This window comes from Natrix helvetica (assembly GCF_964273705.1).
Source record: "Natrix helvetica genome assembly, chromosome: 1".
In the NCBI taxonomy this organism is placed as follows: domain Eukaryota; kingdom Metazoa; phylum Chordata; class Lepidosauria; order Squamata; family Natricidae; genus Natrix; species Natrix helvetica.
The window spans coordinates 267,136,957-267,157,883 of record NC_138548.1 but is presented as its reverse complement, the minus strand read 5'-3'; the positions used below and the strand labels follow the sequence as shown (position 1 = coordinate 267,157,883).

The 20,927-nt window shown below is 37.1% G+C and overlaps 1 protein-coding gene across 1 annotated transcript in view; it reads right to left on the bottom strand.

The window, feature by feature from the left end:
* Positions 1–20,927, bottom strand: part of DOCK2 (dedicator of cytokinesis 2) — a 322,820-nt gene that overhangs the window by 220,180 nt on the left and 81,713 nt on the right. Inside the window, exons 23-26 of the mRNA XM_081939650.1 lie at positions 20,549–20,657; positions 12,619–12,689; positions 12,092–12,195; positions 3,987–4,135 (exon numbers count right to left, since the gene is read on the bottom strand). Of these exons, the coding sequence (XP_081795776.1) occupies positions 3,987–4,135; positions 12,092–12,195; positions 12,619–12,689; positions 20,549–20,657 (433 nt within the window). The remainder of the gene's footprint in view (positions 1–3,986; positions 4,136–12,091; positions 12,196–12,618; positions 12,690–20,548; positions 20,658–20,927) is intronic.

Sequence of the window (20,927 nt, the reverse complement as noted above, 5' to 3'; positions counted from 1 at the left end):
AGAAAGGATAATGAAAGGATAGCCATCATATATCCTATATCATAACATTTCCCCCCTAATAATAAAAACTAAACTGTGTCTAATTTAGTTCTTATTTTTTATTGTTATTATTATTGACCTTTATATATAATCCAAAAGGATTTCTAGACTTCCCTTCATGGGTATCATTCAATATTCATATCCAATTATTGTTTATCATAACACTACACATTGTATTTCTTTTCTTAATTGCCACCATCTAATAAATGTTAAGCAATCTCATAAAATCTCACAAAGTAGCAGTCTATTTTATATAATTTGAGACATTTTTTCTAAAAAATTAATTTGGGGGGATGTTTGGGTTTGACAGAGCATTGACTGAAGTTGCAATCAGTGCCTTGACACCAATGGTTTTTGTGTTGCGGACCCCTCATTATCCCAGCCTACATTAAATATGGGTTTCCTGCATCAGTGCAACTTAAAATCTTGAACAAATACTTTGCCTAACTTAATTAAGCATAAATACCTAATACTCTTGACACTTTCCTAAGAATATTAAAACTTACAGATAATAGCCATGCACCTACTATTATTTCGCTAAGCCTTCTCAACTTCATCTTCTCTCTTTGATCAACTGTTATAGTGTCAGATGCCACAGTAGGGCACAGAGTTTTCCAAAAACAGCATCTGGCTGTTTGGCAGATTTCCCAGTTCCTCTTGGCAGATCTGGTATTTTCAGAGGACATGTCATGTATTGCTGCTGGGTTCTGACAGAGTTTTCCTAAGAGGTTGTCCTCCCTCCCTCCCATCCACTCCCTCTGCCTTGATAAGTCTAACAAATACCTCTAGTCCAAGGCCTCTTGAGAGCTTTCTAATTAGATGCCACACTCTTCCCAAAAGAGCTCCTCAAAGTAGTTACTGGCTAATTAGGTTAAAGTTTGTGTTTTCTCAAAAGAGACCCAGCTTGAAGCATTTACAAGTCAGCTTTTTAAAAAAAAAACTAAAAAAAACTAAAAGCAAAGTTATAGATTTCAGATCCAGGACAATATCTGTAGCTCAGAGTTGAGATGAGGGGTCTTTGGTACTCTCTGAGCTTGTTTTCTTGAAGACATTTTATTACCTAAACTAGGTAACATCATCAGTTCTAGTCAGAGCTAGGACAAACAAGCATTATTCCATGGTTCAAAGAATAGAGAAGAGTAAGGAACGGATGAACTCATTTGTCTTTAGAGATAATCCATGCAGAAGGAAATACATTCCCTGGGAGAATGTCTAAAGAATTATTGTTTATATGTGTGCAGAGATGAAACACAGTCTCTTTTAATCAGGATAAAAACGCTTTAAGAATCAGGAATCTGAGATTTATGTAACATTAAGCATAATAATTAGTAATAATTAAATATAATAGATTGGTTTTTCAATACACACATAACTTCATAAAAAAGTCATGAGAGGTCCCATTTGCAATTATGATATGTGCATGTTGCTTCTTTTGACATTTTTAAAAAGTCTGCAGCCTATTAGACAGATCTCCATATTCACATCAAACCTCTTCACAACTGCAGGAGTAGAAATATTAAAGGCATCATTTAGTGATAGTGCCAGTGAGATGTTTAATTCTAAGTCACCAAAATAAACTTAGAATGTGATTTATGACAAAAACAAGTCCTATTTCGCCACACTGCTTAAACAATAAAAATGTGTGTGTGTATATGTGTGTGTGTGAGCTTCAACATGACTTTTTCCTCACTGAAGTGGAGCTTCAGTGTCCAATTAAGGGTTAGGGCAAACAAGCATTGTCAAAATCCTGTGTAGTAAAAATGATATAACAGATAAGAGACAAAACATCAAAGTACATTATAGGATCTATACCTTGCTTACTCTATAATTATCCTTAATAACTGTACTTGGTGTGTCAAGGGGGTGTGATAGCCACCCAGTTCACATAAAGTTTGCTGCTATTGTAACAGATTACTTTATAACCCTAGATAACAAACCCAGCTGCAGATATTTATGGTGGGTGGTAGGAAGAAAAAAAGGCCATGTAAAATCAAGCATTCTTACTATTTTTCTCAAAGGCGATCTTGCTGAATGGCCAAGACCCAAACAAATGACTACAATCCATTCATACTTATTTGAGAAATAACTTCTGGGAATACAGTGAGATTGTCAAATTAAACCTTTTCAGGGTAGGTTGTGAGAAAGACATCTTTATCCTTTTTTATAAATGCATGATGGTAATTGTGGTAAAGCATTTAATCAAACTGTACTAACATTGCAGTTCTATTAAAGCATGAGGCGAAATCATAAATTAGGTTAAACATTTGCCACCATTAATTGCATTAGACCTCTGAATTAATTAATCTGATTTAAAACTAGGAAAATGAAGTTTTTGTTCACAGTTCTACAAGTATTCCTTTTCTTTTCATGCAGTGCAGTATGTTTAACCTTCCTTTCTCCTTGACGAGTATGAGAAATAAATCAGGATTCCATTACACCTCTGTTGTTTCTGGATTGGTCATGTGAGAGCCCATATCATTGTTTAAAATAAATTCCACTTAAGTGAACAAGCCAGCCTCAAAAACCATAGCGTAAAATTGGCTTGCTTTGCAATTGACTGAAGTTTATTTTAAATGACAAGTTTTTGATATATAGCACCACACCAGAAATCATGCAAAAAATGTAACTGAATCTTTGCTTACCTTCTCTGTCCGTGTACTAGTAAAACTGGTGTACATGTCAAAGACTTGTCATTTAAAATCAGAGTCTTCACTCGGGGCACTTTTTGCTTATGTGCGTAATACCAGCCTTTGGTTTACTACTATGTGTGAATGCTATGATTACTAGGTTTATGAATATTGAAGAAACATGGATTACTAAGTCCATGTTTAAACTTCAGTCAAGTAATTGTTCCATTTAGTGTCACTTCAAAAATATAAAATTTAGCAATAAATAAAAAAGTGACACCCAGTTTGGGATTCTTTCTAGTTGATAGTTTCCATTATATTTATTGTACTGTAAATGTTCTAATGATTTCCAAATTCCTTAAAGCTGCCAAGAGTCCTACAGGCTTGCAACTGAGCATATCTATAATGAATAAATCATTTCCTTTAACAGGGTCTGGTTTGATTCAAAGTGATCCAAAGCATAACCATTCATCTGCTTGGCATAAAAAAAGGAAAGCGAATAAATCTTAGGGAAGATACTGAGATAATATCCAAAGAAGTGCTCTTTAAAAGATAAAGGAAAAAGATATGTGAATCATCTTTCAAAGAATAAAGTTATTGCTATGCCAATCCAAAATAAGATCTGATTTTAGTGATTTCAAATCTCTGGCCAGTGGATCAGTAATGGATGTTGCATGTGTTTCCATGCTGCAATTATCAAGAGAAAATTTGTTTTTTTAAAAAAAAATGGCTGACGTGTCACCATGGCGACTGCAGTCTGAAATCTGAATGAATGTTGCATGCATCAGATTATATCTAGCATCATAACAAACAAAAGTAATAGTTGGAGACATCTATAGGATCCAGCATTTTCATCAAACCAACAAAAACAATGCTGCTTGCTACATGTTCCTCCTCTTTCATACATGCATGAAATATCAGATGCATGCATAAAAGGGAAGAGCTTGCATTCATTAGACACAATGCTCTTTTACTGAACTCCTCTTGAACTCCTGCAGAGTCCTCTGGCACCACATTCCCCATTTCTGAAATCATGAAAATGACTATAATTCAGATTTGCCTCCACTGCCAACTTCAACCATTGACTGACATTAAAAACAAAACAAAACAGGGCAGCTGTTATGTAAGTAATGCTAGAGATCATTTTTAACTTTAGCCGAAAGGATGTTGCATGTTTGCTATATATCTCTGTTTCCCACGCCATGGTTTATGTGAATCTAGATTGATTATTTGGATTGTAAATAACTGGTACACCTTAATCAACACAGACTTGATAAACTGGAATCCGTTATATAATGCCTGACATTTATTGGTACTCACTGCATCTTGACAGCTGAGAACTTCTAGGATGCTGTTGAGTAATTCAATGCAATATTTTTTGTCTTGTGGTATCATTTGCATTTCAACACTTGGATCCAGTGATTCTTTCAGTTCTTTGGTAATTTCCGGGAGGAGGATATCTCTACATTCTGAAAATAAACAATTTGGTACTTAGAGGAGAAATCAAGCCACAAATATTTTCGTATTTACTGTTTCAAATGTTTACAATGCAGCTGTCCCTGATACAATCATTCTTAATTGCAATTGGAGGACATTAAAATGTTACATTTTTAATTGTGAATAAAGGTATAAAATACAAAAGAAACAGATCTTCTGAATGATCAGAGGACACTACGGCAACATCTCACTAACTCCCGACGAACTGCAGGCATTGTGTGCCTTCTTTCAAAGTCCTCATTCTAAAATTTGTGATGTGCTCTCATAATTCCCTGGAGAAGATTAAAAATATGATGAACAGCTAAAAAGGGGAGCAATAAAAGATGCTTAGCAATGTAAACTGAGATAGTCTGCCTTGATTCAGTAATATTCAGTTAATATTGTCCACAGGGAAAGTCCACACAACAATCAGTATTTGCCTGTTCATATTCTGAAGAAAAGACAACACACAAACAATCTGCTCTGTAACATCAATTCAGTATTTATGCTAGAGACTCAGTTTTATAAAATATGACAGTGTGCATCTAAAACACATAAGAAAATGCCATCTATCACCCTCCTTTCCCTGTATTTCATTACATGCCATACATAACATTAAAAAGGAAAAAAATCACTAGTCTAAATATTTCCTTTTCTGATTGAGTCAGAAGTACAGTACAGTAGAAGAAAATATAAAATGGTATGAAAAGATTCGGTGAAAAAATAATGCGACAGACAAAATTCCTTGCCTACGAATAATTTATAATTTCCAAATCTTCAAATGTGAACTAGTGCACAAACAAAACATTCCCCCACTGAAGTGTGTTATGACTGAAGTAGGATGAAACTATTTTTCCTATGTTAATGAAAAACCTCAGCAGGAACTCCTCAGTTTTCTCATGCAAAGTGATAGTCCCACAAGTTATATGCTTCTACTATAATATATGTTCTTTTTGTTCACTGTTCATAATTATTATGATGAATTTGTGCATTTGAATGTGTGTGTGTATCTGTGTGTGTGGTGGAGAGACATTGCTATGACAGATATAGAAATGTTCTCTGGGTAGCAAAAATAGGAATGAATGAATGAATGAATGAATGAATGAATGAATGAATGAATGAATTCTGCCAAGGATGTAGTATTGGAGCAAAGTTATATATCAAAATTATGAGGAATGCCCACAATCATAGAATAACAATAAAAACAACTAAGTATAAAAATTAGAACAGTATAAAAATAACCACAAAGTAATTGATTGTGTGCCATCAAGTCATCTATGGAGAATCTCAGTCATCCAGCTCATAGTTGTCCCAAAGGTGCTTTTTCAATAATTGTATTTTCTTTGTTTTGCTTGAAGACCTTTCCCTTCTCATCCAAGAAGCTTCTTCTTCAGTTCTGACTGTTCAGAACCTAAGAAGAACCTTCTTGGATGAGAAGCAAAACATATTCAAGCAAAACAAAGAAAGTCCACTTGCCTTTTGAAAAAGCACCTTTGGGAGAGCCATCAAGTCATTCTTAACAACTAGTGTCATATAAATACATATTCTCTATGAACAAAACATAACTATATGAGCACAATCAAAACAAGGAAGCAGACATAAAGCCTCACAAACAGGAGAATTCCACCCACTCTATCACGAGGCATCAATAAATACTCACGGTTGTCAAGGTCTTTGGGAACATTTTCAGGGTAAAATATGGAGGACCTAGTTGCCCTGGCAATTTCTGATACAGACTGAATGGTAGATCTTTGAAGATGCATTAATGCAATCTATTATTCATAAATCCTAGCCACTGACATAAATGAAGTACTGTGCATTTAGCAAAACAAGTTTACCCCAAACTCTTATTTTAAATCCACATTATTGTGACCACTCTAAAGTTCATGAATAGTTCTGGGGATGGAGATGTATGCAGTATGCATATGTGTGTTGTATATGTATATATCTGTATGTGTATATATGTATGTACACACACACACACACACACACACACACACATGTGCATATACTGTATGTATAAGGTGCATTTATTCCATGACCCAATAAATAGAAATTTCTTGGTAGCCATCCAAGTTCTCAGTTGTTCTAATGCTTGCAACTCTTAAAAGAAAGTAAGAGGAGATGAATTGAGTACAATTATGCAGGCAGAGCACTAAATGCTTATGTCATTACAGAGCTGAAAAAGTTATTGAGTGAAAAGGAGAGCTGAAACAGCAGGTGTAAATTAACTGAGACAGGACAATTAAAATGCCTACATTCAAAAGTGATAGGAATGTGATTCGGCAGTAGAAGTCAGGAGTGGATAATTAAGACAGTCTTGCCCTCCTATTGTCCCCCAGACGTGTTAAAACTACGAGCAGACAACCTGTCATATTTGAAAATGAGTTTTATAGAAGACAAGTACTATATGGATGGGGACCACCTATGAATAATACCATGTAGATATGGTCAATCATGTGGAATTTCCTCTGACTTCATTTACTCACACAGTTTCCATTGACGGAGAAGAGTATTATCTCTTATTCTGTTTCTGAATGGAAAACAAGCTATCATTTAGGATTTGTTCCACCACCACCCCATCCTATAACAATCTATACCCAGTTAGGTGCAAAATAGGTGTGATAGATTTTAAATATCTCTTACTATGGGAAAACAATACTTTGTGCATATATAACAGAAATGGATAACCCGTTCCTGTTTCTGTTTACTATGCCTAATTATAAACCTAAATACTCTATAAGAGAAAATTGGAATATATACTAATCGCTGTGAAATAGGAAAAAAATATGCTAATCATGCAAGATGGGCTGCCTACTGTTTATGAAATATTGCAAACTATTTTATGCAGATTTCCATTCATCATGGACATGAATTAAATAATAACCAACAGCATGCTAATCTTTGCTATTAAGATAACATAACCATTATCTTTCTGGCCTTTAATTTAGCTATATTGGCTTTTTATTAGTGCTAATAGGAATTTATATAGCTGTTTATTCTTATTCCATTTCAGATATCTTTAAATAAAGTAGACAATAAATTCTTCCCATCATCTAAAAAATAAAATGTTATATCTGAATTAGTTTTACCTGGACTGGTGGCAAACTATATTGATTATACAAGATAGCTGTTTCTTTAATACCTTGTGTAGAATTTCTTAACTTGCAGGGCATGTTACAATGCCTCAGAATTACCACTGCACGTGACTAGCCAGAATAGACTATAAGGAGCTCGGCTGCAATATAAAGGAACTGTTTAAATGTATATACAGAAATATACTTTAGAGACAGGTTCTTAAGTGGCTTAAGACTGTATAAAGGTCCTGATCAACCTTGTTCCTGCCTCAGTGATCTTCCAAAACAAGCTGATCTTAGTTAACTGGAAATTTGCTGTGAGAATTAGGGAAAGCAACTTTGAACTAAAAATAAGTATTATGAAAATATGTACCTTTAAATTCATTTAAAACATACAGTACCTTGCTTACTATTTTAGAGTATTATTTTACCATGAAATAAATTAAAGATGATTTCAACTGAAGTTCAGCTCAACACAGATCTATTCATTTAAAGAATTTTTGGCAACTGAACTGAGTTCCTCTGAGATGATTTTATTTAGGACTGGCTTGCATTGCTCTATAGAAATAGACTGAGGCTGAGTTTGAAATGCAATATAATTGGTGTCTACACTGCATAGCTAGTTTTCTTATCCCAGTAGCACCTTCCCAGTCTTTCCACTTTTTAAACTTTAACAGTTGGGTAATACCAAAAAAAACCTTCCTGTTTTGACCTTAAGAAAACAGAACAGCAGAACTTTGGTTGCAATTTGAATAGAGAAATGCTTTCAAGGCTAAAACAAATTATATAACCGAAGAGACTTCTTGACTAAGTAATTTTTGGATGAGGAAACTGCATCTAAGATTATTGCAGTATGACTATAATTAACAGGATGTCCTTTTAAAAATATGCATACAGTGATATCCCATACTCATTTTTAATTGTTTCCAGGAGAAGCAATGGATACAAAAATATGATGAGTACCAAACAAAATTTTCCCATAAGGGAAATAATGTGATGAGTCACAAGGCAGCTGACACAGAGAACTTCTAGCTCGTGCGTTGAATACCAAAGTCGTAATGATTACCAGAATAAAATGTTTGCATCAAAATGCATTGAGTACCCAAATTGATGAATTTCAACGCCGTTGACTACCAAAGTACTACTATACTTATGCAATTCCAAAATTATGAATTTTTACTATAGGAATGCTTTAGACTTGTCTATAGTAAGATATGCCATTTTCATAAAGGATGTCAATTATCCTATTTTGGACACAGCTGGGCAGACCTTTAAAAAAGTCAAATTTGATTTGTGCTTGGATAGAGAGCACCAGGCATAGGGAAATCAACAACAAAAAAGTCCTTAAAAAGCAATAGCAAACCACTCCTTTACTTTATCTTAAGAACTGTGTAATGTACTTACAGCCCCATTAGAAGTCTCAAGAAGTGAACCTTATTCAAAAGAAATGCTGCTTTGCAGCTGATACAAAGCACATAAGTGATGGTGGGTTTGTTTGTCATTTCCCCTTGAAATATTTTTATTTTATTTTAACTGACTTTAGATGTAGGAGAAACTCACTTCTAAAGAACAATTGGGAAAAGGAGTTAAAGGAGAAGAGACGAATCATGGAGAAGAGAATTCACTGCATTGTTTCCATTTACTTTTGAAAAAATGTAAAAATTATATGTATCCTACCAACCTTACTTCCGAAGACCTACTTTAGAATACTTAACAGGTCACAATAGCTTGTGACTCACTATATTATTCCTTATGGGAAAAATTTGTTAGATGACAGAAAGTCATCCCAGAAGTCCTCCCTATATCCAAAGAGATGAATTTGCAGGAATTCCTTCTGCTGTAACTTTCAGAGGTATGTACCATAATTTAATAGTTCAACGTACATTTTGCAAAATGTTTTGGATTATCCTCTAGGTCAGTGCTGCAAAACTCCCAGCCCAAGGGCCAGATACGTCATGTGCTGGCCACACCCACACCCAGTTAAGCAAAAGGGGGGAAGTCCTGATACGTCATGTGACACTGCCGTGATGATGTGAGTGTGACACCCCTGCTCTAAGCCATATAGAGTTTCATCCCTTTATGCAAAACCTAGATTTGTAGCATCTCTTTGGCTCAGCAGATGTTTTGGTACCATGGAGTCCCTTATCAATATGCTTGGGTACAGCATAATTTCTCAAGTACACTATGTCACTGTGTTCTTTTGCAATTTTCAAAGTGTTTTTATTTCATTTTAGTAACCATGCCATGCATTTGGTAATCATTATTTTTGCTAAGTGCTTTACACATGGCAGAGTAAACAAGATTCTAACATTGCAATCCTATTCAGATTTATTCAAAAGTTGTAAGCACTAACAAATGTAATGGGACTTAATTCCAAGTATTGAGGTGGTGAGGATTTGGCCTCTCTTCATGTAACAGTGAGTTCATGCAGGTTCATATATCCATGAAGTACTAATTTATCCAATTACCCCATTTTCTGGATCTGCATACTAAACTGTTACACCAAACATGTGCATTAGGTTTGCACAATTTGGCTGGTGATGACACCAGTGGTTGACTGGTTTGTGTTCTCATGTGAACTCATTCATGGAATTAGTCACTGACCTGAATTAACAGCTTCACATTGTCTTGCTAAAACTAACAGTACTTTTTTTTTAAAGAGTCTGGCAGCTACAGTTTTTAAAATGCAGAAACTGTGGCCATCATAAATTATTTGGCAAGAAAGGTTCACTTGACAGATTTATCAAGTAATTGGGCAGTCACTTAAAGGAAAAAAATGTCTCCCCAGCAAGACTTGCTGTTTAATTTGGGTCCTTTAATGGAGATATCTGACTAAAAAAGATCCCAGACAGATTTCAAATTTTATGTTACCATTCCTAAATGTAACTCACTATAATTCTAATTTAAAATCTTAAATATCTTTTCAAGAATATTATTATTAACCTTCGACTTTACCACTCATGTATTTGTGTTGCTTTTAAGATATGAGGACCAAAAGCAACAGAGGGAAGGGGGTAAAAGCATCACATCCCATCATATCAGTGGTGGGTTGCAGGTGGTACGCCCTGGTACGGGCGTACCGGACCCAGCCCGGAGCACCAGATACCGTTTCAGTACGGTACTCCAGAGGGCCCACCCGCCCGCCCTCACTTCTTACCTTCCTTTTACGTCTTCAGCGCTTCCACGCACGTGCACATCACATACCGCGCCTGCGTACACTCTGCTGAGCAGCTGGAGCATCGCAGAGGCTCGCAGAAGCGGCAAGATGCATGTGTGCGCTGCTCGTGTGTGCACGTGCACTGCACACATCCACGTGGACGCCAGCAAGCCCGTTCCAACCTCTGAATCCACAACCCACCACTGCATCATATTTATATTCATTAATTCAAAAGTCACTTTTATGTAACATTTAAATTATTACAAAGTAAATCTTATTTTGACTGATTTAAATCATCTAGATGAAAACATAGCATTGAGTTATGAAAAGAATTTCTTGATTTCTTTTCATCATATTTTATAAACCTCTTTGAGACAATCACATAGGTTTCCTCCAGGCACAATTAATGGCTTCCTTACAATAAAAAATGAGAGGTAGCTCTGTTTTGCAAACATTTTCATGAATAGTTAGAAACGTTCTAAATAACCTTTCTATATTTATATTATGTTATGGGTTTCCTTTAATGGGTTTTGACATAACTTACTTTTAAAGTAACTAATGGGATGAGATTTCCCCAGTGAAATCCCATAGGAAAAGTAGGTGCCAGTTAGTTTAACATTTGATCGAAGTAATGTTGTAGAAATTTTCAATGTATCTAAAATTTGCTAACTAATTAGAAAAACTTCTATAAAATTTATTTGCTTGGCTTCTCTCGTGCCTCATGCACATACACCTTTTACAAAGAAACCAGGATCATGCGCTACAGGAAGACAAAGCACCAACAGTCCAAAAGGAGTTATGGCATCTTTCCAAAGGCATTTTGGAGAATAAAAGGGGTTGCCTCTCTTGGCTGAATGGAATCAGTGAGAAAGATCACTGCTTGTAATTATCACCAGGAGTCCATCCCTCTAAAGGAGATAGATTTTTCCAAGTCTAAAATACATATTGTCCAAACAAATGTCATGATTCCAGGTTTTCTCTAGGCTAATTACTACTCTGTCTTTCTCTCTCCCCATCAGTCCATCCATCATCTATCTATCTATAATCATTCAAATGTCAGCCTTCTTACCATTAAAACTAATCTGGAATTGGGGTAACTTTGCAAAAACCAAAACAAGAGAAATGCTAATGCCATTTTTTATTTCTTGGTAGATTGGACATAATGGTTAATAATAAATACTGCCAGATAGAAGGCCCAAATGAAATGCAAAAAAGCAACTTTGCTTCATAAAGATACTTTAACAGAGTGTGTTCTGTGATCCTCTAATTCTTAGATGAGTTTAGCTCTACCCATTCTCATAATATGCCATCATAGCTATTCCACTTGCAGCCACCAGGAGGTTGAACTGGGTAGAATAGGGGTGTCCAAACTTGGGAACTTTAAGACTTGTGGACTTCAACTCCCAAAATTCCCGCCACCCATGCTGGCTGGGGAATTCTGGGAGTTGAAGTCCACAAGTGTTAAAGTTCCCAAGTTTGGACACCCCTGGGGTAGAAGAAAGTTACTGACTTATGCCAAACATAAGCAATCCATTTGGTGACAAAAGAGGTAGTACAACACATATTTTTTTCATATTAAACCAATGCTTTTCAAGCCAAAATTATAGTGGTTTTCGATGGTTAAGTTTACTAATGCAACTTTAGAAGAAGGAGCCGTACCTATGACTTTTGAAGAGGACTTTATGAACACTAAAGTGGTTCTAACTATTACTTACCTTGTTTTTTAAAGAGACTGCTGTGTACAATTTCTGTCATTGATTGAACTTTTTGCTTCTGCAACTTTGCTGGAATGCAGGTGAAAAATTCATGTAAAAGCTGGCTGTAGATAAAAAAAAAAGATAAGATCAATCAGAACGTTTGGTCAGGAAATTGCTAAGACTTAAGACAGTCATGCAAAGATTATGAGGATGGGGTTTGTTTTTTTTTAGAAAAGGTAATATTAAACAAATAAGAAACTATATATAGAGTCCCTTGTGTATATATCAGGTAATTGGGAAAAAACCTTAATGAATAAAAAATTAAAGGCTCTGTATCAAGTTGAATGCTTTCATGGTTTCTGGGCAAGTTTCTTATGCAAATGGCGTTGCTTACATTATGCTTGAAATTATGTAAGACTGAACCAGCAGAGTCGAGATTTATGCCAGGAAGGTACTGCAATTTGCAATGCGACTATCTGAAGATACATGCCAAAATTGCAGGCATTTAAATGCCCTGAGCTTTGGAATTCCACATGTCATCTCACCTGAGCAATCTGACATCAAAGACTGTTTCTACATCTTGGAGAACAGAAGCAATATATTTCAAGGCACCCATCTGAAAGAAAAATAACATAGTTCATCATATTTTCTGTTTTTAAAAAGTCCAAATAAGCTTACATAATTTAGAACTAGGTTTCACTAAAGACCAAAACAGGACCTATATCTAGAAACATCAACTTGTCTTTAGTAAACTGGACTCTGGAGAGTATGGAGAAACCAACACCTTCCAGACTACTTTTCCTGGGAAATACCTTACCATTAACTTTTCATTTACCAATATTTTTCCCTAGATCTCTTGCTATTGACTCATACCTATGACAATTATATGTAGACTTTATCAAACTCCACTGTCAAGTCATTTAGAGACATTGTTTTAATGTTGAATTGATCTTCCGTATGTCCTTAACAATCTAGATTTTCTAGAACTGGCTCCTACTGCGTATAGTAGGCATACATTTTCTTTCCTTGGGGAGGTTCCGATTTTAAGTAGCTTTTTTTTCCTTCTGAAAAAAAGTTACTGGGCTCATGGGATCAGCAGAGGTCCTGGGAATCAGCAGAGGTTCCTCACTATCCCAAATTCTAGCTTCTGGAGGCCAAATTAGATCACTGTAATGTGAAGCAGCTTTAGGAAGCCATTTTCACAACAGAACTGCAAGATTAAGCAAAATATGCATGTAACCTTTTTTTTCTCACCTGTGCAGCAACTATATGTTTACCACTAAAAAGCAATAACATCTTGGTGTCTGACTTAGGGAATTTTTCTAAGAAGTATATCTCACTTTCTCTAGGTTATTTTGACTGTTAAATAAATTCCACAGAATAGTGAGAAAGTCTTCTGCCTTTCAGAGGCCTTTTAAACTATACAGTATGTTACATATTGATCATAATAAGCAGCATTTGTCTGCCTTCTTATTACCTCCCAAATCCACTTTACAAAACATAATTATTGCAGTATAAATGTTGGATGGATACGTTTCATCCTTTCTGAGATATGAGGAATGGGGTGTGTTATATAAGCCTAATGTGTATTGCCTTCAACCTTCAAGAATGCCTACAGAACTCCAGGTTGAATGTTGGCCTTTAGTTGGGTTTAAATTCCCAGAGCTAGGAAGTTAACAGAGTGAACTGGCCAGTCATGGTCTGATGAAGGTTTTTGAAAAGTAACTAAAAGCAAAGAAAAAAAAACTGGTGTTATTTGTGCTATGGTAATGGAAAATAGCATTCCTATCAATATTAATTTAATATGTTTATCTACTATGTTGTTTTTATCATCAATATGAGTTGAAAATTAATGATTGGAGTTTCCCAGAGTTTGATATAAGATGGACAGCTATATAATGTATATATATATTCATACACACACACACACACACACACACACACACTGTGTTTCCCTGAAAATAAGACAGGGTGTTATTTTCTTTTGCCCCATGAAATATAGCCTTGGGCTTATTATAGGGGGAGGACTTATTGTTTTGGGGTTGCCAGGCAGCTGCTCCCTTGCGAACTGGCTCCTGAAGAGCTGGGCACAGCCTCAGGGGTGAAGCAGTCATGATGTGACCATGCTCATGAGCAACCACCCGGAAAACTCCCTCTCCAGCTGGGCAGAGCACCTTTCACTGACCTAGGGGGTATCCCTAAGGCGCCAAGGCACATGACGCTCTGCCCACTCCCCAGATCCCGCGGCATGGCACATTTGGGATACCCCCTAGGTCAGTGCATGGAGCTCTGCATGGCTGGAGAGTGGGGTTGCGCAAGCCTGTTCCTCCCCCGCCGAGCTCCAAGCATAACTTCTTCTCCGGCTTCCAAACTCCAAAACTCGGCTGCTGAGTCTTCTAGCAGAGGCCGCTCTAAGAATGCGCTCTATGGTTGTGGGCTGGCTGCTGGAAGACTCTCTGTCTGGAAGACTCTCTGTCCGGCAGCCGGCCCATAACCATAGAGCGCACTCCTGGAAGACATACATACACCATATTTTTTGGACTATAAGACACACTCCTCCCTCCAAAGTGGGTGGAAATGTCTGTGCATCTTATAGAATGTTGTCAAAGCCCTGCCAACCTGCCGGTTCCCACCCTTCAGCCTCTGCCTCCCAGCATTTTGCCTCCTTGCAGCAAACAGCAAACAGCCTGGTCAGCTTCAGCACATCCTGATTTAGCATGAGTAGCTGATTGATGGTTGGATCTGTTTCACAGAATACCACTGATCAGCTGCTCCAGGCTGTGGAGATCGCAGCTGGCCATTGGTGCCATCACTGCCTATCACCGCCGATCGCTGAAAAAGGGGCGCATGGAGGCTGAAAATGGTTGAGCGATAGGTGGAGGTAGTGATGGGCAGTGACAGCGCTGATGGGTGGCAGCAAACCCCGCAGCCTGGAACAGCTGATTAGTGTAATTCTGGAAGGAGGTCCAACTGCCAATCAGCTGCTCATGCTAAATCAGGCTGTGCTGACCAGGGTGTTTGCTGTTTGCTGCAAGGAGGTAAATTGATGGGAGGCAGAGGCAGATTTTTTTTTCCTCCCCAAAAGCTAGGTGCAGCTTATAGTCCGGAGCATTTTATACTCTGAAAAATATGGTATATATAAAAGTATATTGATTGTATTTGTGTCTGCCTACTTTGATGTTTTAGCCTGGGGAAAAAATGTTCCTAATAAGCAAAGCCACTCAGAATATTAGCCATACTCATGGCTGTTGAATAGTATATAAGGGGGTATTTGACTACTCCCACTGCAACTTTAATATTTCAGCTGGTTCCACCACAACAAATTTTATGACTGTAGAGGATACGTGATGAAAATTAAGAGTCTCTCAAGTTTGGTAACCAGAAAACAAGTCTTTGTGGTCTTTTACTGTCATGGTGGAAGAACCGAAACCATGGCACAAAAGAAAGAAAAAGTTCTTTCCAAGTTTTCCCCCCAAGAATATATTGTCCAATAATGCTGTCCAACAGAGAAACACTAGAGTTATGAGACTATTGCTTGCCCCTTCCATAGACTATATATATGAAGAAGTGTTAACGACCCGTCTGGAATTACACTGCTATAATTTGCAAAGGAAAGTAAATATACAATAAAAAGCAGTTGACAACAAGCTTCCCTTTCAGGAGTATAAGATCCTTCTGAACACCAGTTGCAGAGAAAGGACAGCAGCAAAGGGCTATGAATCCATCTCCTCCTTATTTATTTTATTTATTTATTTATTTATTTAAACTTATTAGTCGCCCCCTCTCCCCACAGGGACTCGGGGCGACGTACACAAGCAACAGTCAACACAGTGTCATACAGAGGAGATAAAAAAATAAATAAATAATTACAATACTGAAAGAGGTTAAAACCTCAATAACATTAATAATTTAAAAACTAAAATTGACAATTAAAAATGACCTAGGGGTGGATAAGTTGTCGAGTTATGCCAGGCCGGCTAGCCGAAACAGGTGGGTCTTCAGTTTACTGCGGAAGGAGCGTAGATCGGTTGTTATTCTAATGTCTGGGGGGAGGTCGTTCCAAAGGGTAGGGCCCGCCACAGAGAAGGACCTACTCCTGGGCACCGCCCTTTGACAATCTCTAGAGGACGGCACCCGGAGGAGACCCTCTCTGTGTGAGCGAATGGGCCGCAGGGATGTATGGGGCAGGACATGAGCATCTAACATTTATTTATTAATTAATCTCATTTCTACACCACCTATCTAAATGACTCTGGGTGGCTTACAATAAATACATAAAGCTGATTTATATACATAAATACAGCAAAGTTAAAACAGAATTAAGAAGGAAGTTAAAATTAAGATTTTTGTTGTATCCGAATCCTTGTGACCCTTTGGTACATAGAGTGTCAGGCCTTCCTGTCCTCTACTCTCTCTCAGAGTTTGCCCAAATTTATGTCCACTGTGTCAATGACACTATAACCATCTCATCCTCTGCTATCCCCTTTTCCTTTGGCCTTCAATCTTTCCTAACATCATTTTCCAGTGACTCCTCTCTTCTCATTAGGTGGCCAAAGTATATGAGCAAAATTAAGATATTACAAATTTAAAAAGGGCAGAGAGGGTATCATTGCTTCCCCAGCCACACAAATGGTCACCATCTCTCTTTGACCTCCATGCCACGTCCCATGGCTTCATCAATCAGACTCTTCTTATGTTCTAACCATTTCGGTTCATTTTTAAGGCATAGTATTGTGCCCCTTCATTCCATCAAGAGAGCTAACATGAGAAGTCCTTTCTTTAGTACGGCTGGGGAAAAAGAACCTGGTGAATTAAAATGTGTTATGTATTTTTATCCCATATATCTTTCAAGAAACTTAGGGTGATGTACATCTTGCATAACTTCTTTTATGTTGATCTTAACCTTTGGCAGTCAACAATTTTGGGGATTGTTTGTTTTACCTTCAAAACAGCTGGAAACATAAACATGCAAAAATAATAGTGTAATAAAATGTAGCCATCGACAATAAAAGTTTAAATTATTTCACAAGTGAGGAGGCACACTATTTAAAAATAGTAGTAATACAGAACATTAAATTTAATCAAATCACTATCTCCGCAAAATTTAACCTAAGAGAGAAGGATGTAATAATGGGGCAAAGGGAGTTTAACAGGGTACCCTAACACATAAAAAGCCACCAATCAGTTGGTTTTTATAGATAAACCTCCAAGGCTGATCTCTACATTTAAACAAGCTCATAAAGATGCAGATAGTCCTTCAAAAATCTTGACCTAAATGATTTTTATCTTGTGTAATCTGTCTCTAAGAAAGAATAATGTCTAAAGAACCCAGAAGCCCAAATTTCCCAAGAATAATTAATACAATGTGATAAGAATATGAACTTGAGACATGCTCATGAATATACTCATTTTCATCACTCCTTCCACAATATGCCTTAAACAATGTTACACACATATAAAATTTTGCCCTCCTTTTTCCACCTTGAGCTACTTTTATTTTAAGTGCCTGACAGTGACAGCATTTTCTTCAGGTCAATGACATAAAATTATTCTAATTATTTAGAGAGGAATATGAAATTGAAACTGACTCTTCATAGCACTGCTAGATCCCTTTAACAAAAACACTCTATACCAGTCAGAAGATTCTAAAAAAAAATCTTTTTTTTGGGGGGGGGGCAATCTCCTCTCCTCCTAAACCTAGAGCCAGAATTAAGATTATTTCTGCAGTTTCATTCTGCATCATTTGTTAAGCTTAATGTTATGACTGAAGTAGTTCTTCCATCTCATTGATACCCAGCTCATGTACACACTGCTGTTGTATTTCCATTTTTGTGTCTACCTTTTCTAATATATTTGGCACCTTATCTTTTCCCACTGCAGAAAGCTCACATAAAAGAAACATTTCCTTTCCTTGTGGTTTCAACCTCTTCTCATCCTACTGCAACAATCCTAAATATTCATCCACAAACTATAATTTATTATATTAGACCATGCTGAGGATACCTTTGATTTCTAAATTCCTACACCTTTAAAATTGCCTCTGCCTGAGCTATCAGTTATTGTCTAAACTACACTGCAAAACCAAAACTGTTTCCACTTTCACTGATATAAAAGATAAGGACAAAAGTTATACAAAAGAGTTTCCTTAGATACCTTCTATTTTCTTTTCTGCCCTAGAGTCAACAATAGTCTCTGGATTGCAGCTTAAAGCAAACGATGTTACCTGGTACTTAAATAGTTTTTTTTTAACAGAGACATCTTCATCCATTTTTAGCCTTATTATTTTGAGTTTTATACTAGATGTTTCAATCTACAGATCTTAAACTCTAAACTGGAAAGGTGGGATTTAAAGCAGAATTTATGTTGTTGTTGTTGTTGTTTTCTTTACTAGAGTGCTCAGTTGTGCTACGTTGCAGGCTGATTGATTGTCCAGAGCTTAGCAGCAAGATTACTTGTGTTATAAGATTTCATAATACGACCTCAAAACAAAAATGACACACAGAATGTCCAAACAGATAAATCAATCTTTCCTTAACCTGCTTGGTACTTCAGGATGTATTTTCACATATATATGTAAAACAATCCTTTTTCAAGGGCAAGTGGTGGACTTTATGGAAGACAGAATTAGTTTTCAGCAATTGTAGAGCAAAACAGAACATACAGACCTTGACTTACAACCACAACTGAGCCCAAAATTTCTGTTGCTAAGCAATAACAGTGGTTGAGTGAATTCTGCCCTATTTTGCAACCTTTCTTGCCACAATTGCCAAGTGAATCCCTGCAGTTTTTAAGTTAGCAACACAGTTGTTAAATGAATCTGGCTTCCCCATTGATTTTGCTTGCCAGGTGGTCGCAAAAGGTGAACACATGACCCTGGGACACTGCAATATGAGTCAGTTGCCAAGGGTCTGGACTTTGATCATGTGACCACGGGAATGGTGCAACGGTTGTGAAATGTGGTTTCAGTTCTGTTGCAACTTTGAACGATCACTAAATGAACTGTTGTAAATCAAGGATTACCTGTAATGCCAAAATTTACCTTGGTTCAGAGAGAGCAAATGGTAGGTTTTTTTTTAGTTCTTCTACCATTATAATAACTTGGACATCAGTATGGGTTACCTTAGGTCAGCAATGCATAATCACCTAAGAATCTGAGATCCCTCTTCAGCCACATTGATCAAGCCATAATGAACTGACTGAACTGCTGGCTGAATCAGTGCTCTTCCCACTACAAATGTGGCATATGGTTCTAAACCAACATTTAGAGCAAAGGTCCAGGAGCTAGGTAACTCATTAGAGCCTCACCAGTGGTGAGATTCAATTTTTTTTACTAATGGTTCTATGGGTGTGGCTTGGTGGGCATGGCTTGGCTTGGTTTGGTGGGCATGGCATGGTTTGGTGGGCATGGCATGGTTTGGTGGGCATGGCGTGGTTTGGTGGGCATGGCGTGGTTTGGTGGGCATGGCAGGGGAAAGATACTGCAAAATCTCCATTCCCTCCTCACTTCAGGGGAAGGATACTGTAAAATTTCCATTAGCTCCCGATCAGCTGGGATTCAGAAGGCAGAGAATAAATGGGGGTGGGGCCAGTCAGAGGTGGTATTTAACCGTTCTCCGAACTACTCAAAATTTCTGCTACCAGTTTTTATTTTATTTATTTTGTAAAATACGAATTAGATAATAGATATAAGTATAGACATGATTATAGATACATGAAATGAATACGAATGCAAGAGAATATTAGGACAGGGACACTAGGCACACTGGTGTGCTTATGCATGCCCCTTAAGGACCTCTTAAGAATGCGGTGAGGTCAACAGTAGACAGCCTAAGGTTAAAGAGGTTTGGGGAAGAAACCACATTATCAGGTAGAACATTCCAGGCATTGACAACTCTGTTACTGAAGTCTTATTTTCTGCAATCAGGTTTGGAGCAATTTACCATAAGTTTGTATCTATTGTGAGCTTGTGTGCTGTTGTGGTTGAAGCTGAAGTATTCGTTGACAGGTAGGTTCTCCAGAACTGGTCAGAACCTGCTGAATACCACCTCTGATCCCCACTAGTCTAAGGAAATAAGGAAACATAACAGGATAGACCAGGAACCAAATTCTAATTGGTATGTGTATTGTACCAGAAAATTCTACAGAAAAGTTCTACAGAATACCTGTCTGTGAACTGTTCGTGTCGCTCAAGAGAAAGTGGGATATGCAGCAAGATATCCCAAAACTAACAAGTTGCTTGTTAGAATGGTTAAATCTGAAGAAAGTTCATGTTTTGGAATGGAAGTTAATAAACACCACCCTATTTACACTTTTTCTATGCACTTTTGTTAAAGACAGTGTTTTGCCAACTTGGCAACTTTATGATGTGTGGACATCTTAAAGCTGGAGAATTCTGGGAGTTGAAGTCCACACATCTTAATGTTGCCAAGTTTGAGATGCACTTATCTAAAACACTGAAGGAAAAAATAAGCAAACCTGTAATAAAATAGCTGTTTTATGTTGACTTCTCATCAGATTGTTGATTGACTCAAAAAGTCTCCTCATGGCTTCTTCAAATTCTGTCAGTTCTTTACCTTCATATAGTCTGAAAGGGGAGAAAAAAATACAGAATAGCATTTCAAACTTGAACTTCAGTCAAACAAGAAATGTATTGAATATTAGTATACTAGGTGCATGTTGTGTTCTAAACAAAAACAAAAAAACAAAACCCATCTAGGTCTATCCATGGATCCAGCACTCTCCCCCCTCCCCCCATTTCCTGTTAAAGCTTTTAAAGAATAATCCCAAAATCTAGTTGGATTACTGAAAAAAGCAATTATGTCTGGAAGGGTTAGCAGTAAAAGGAAATCAGGCC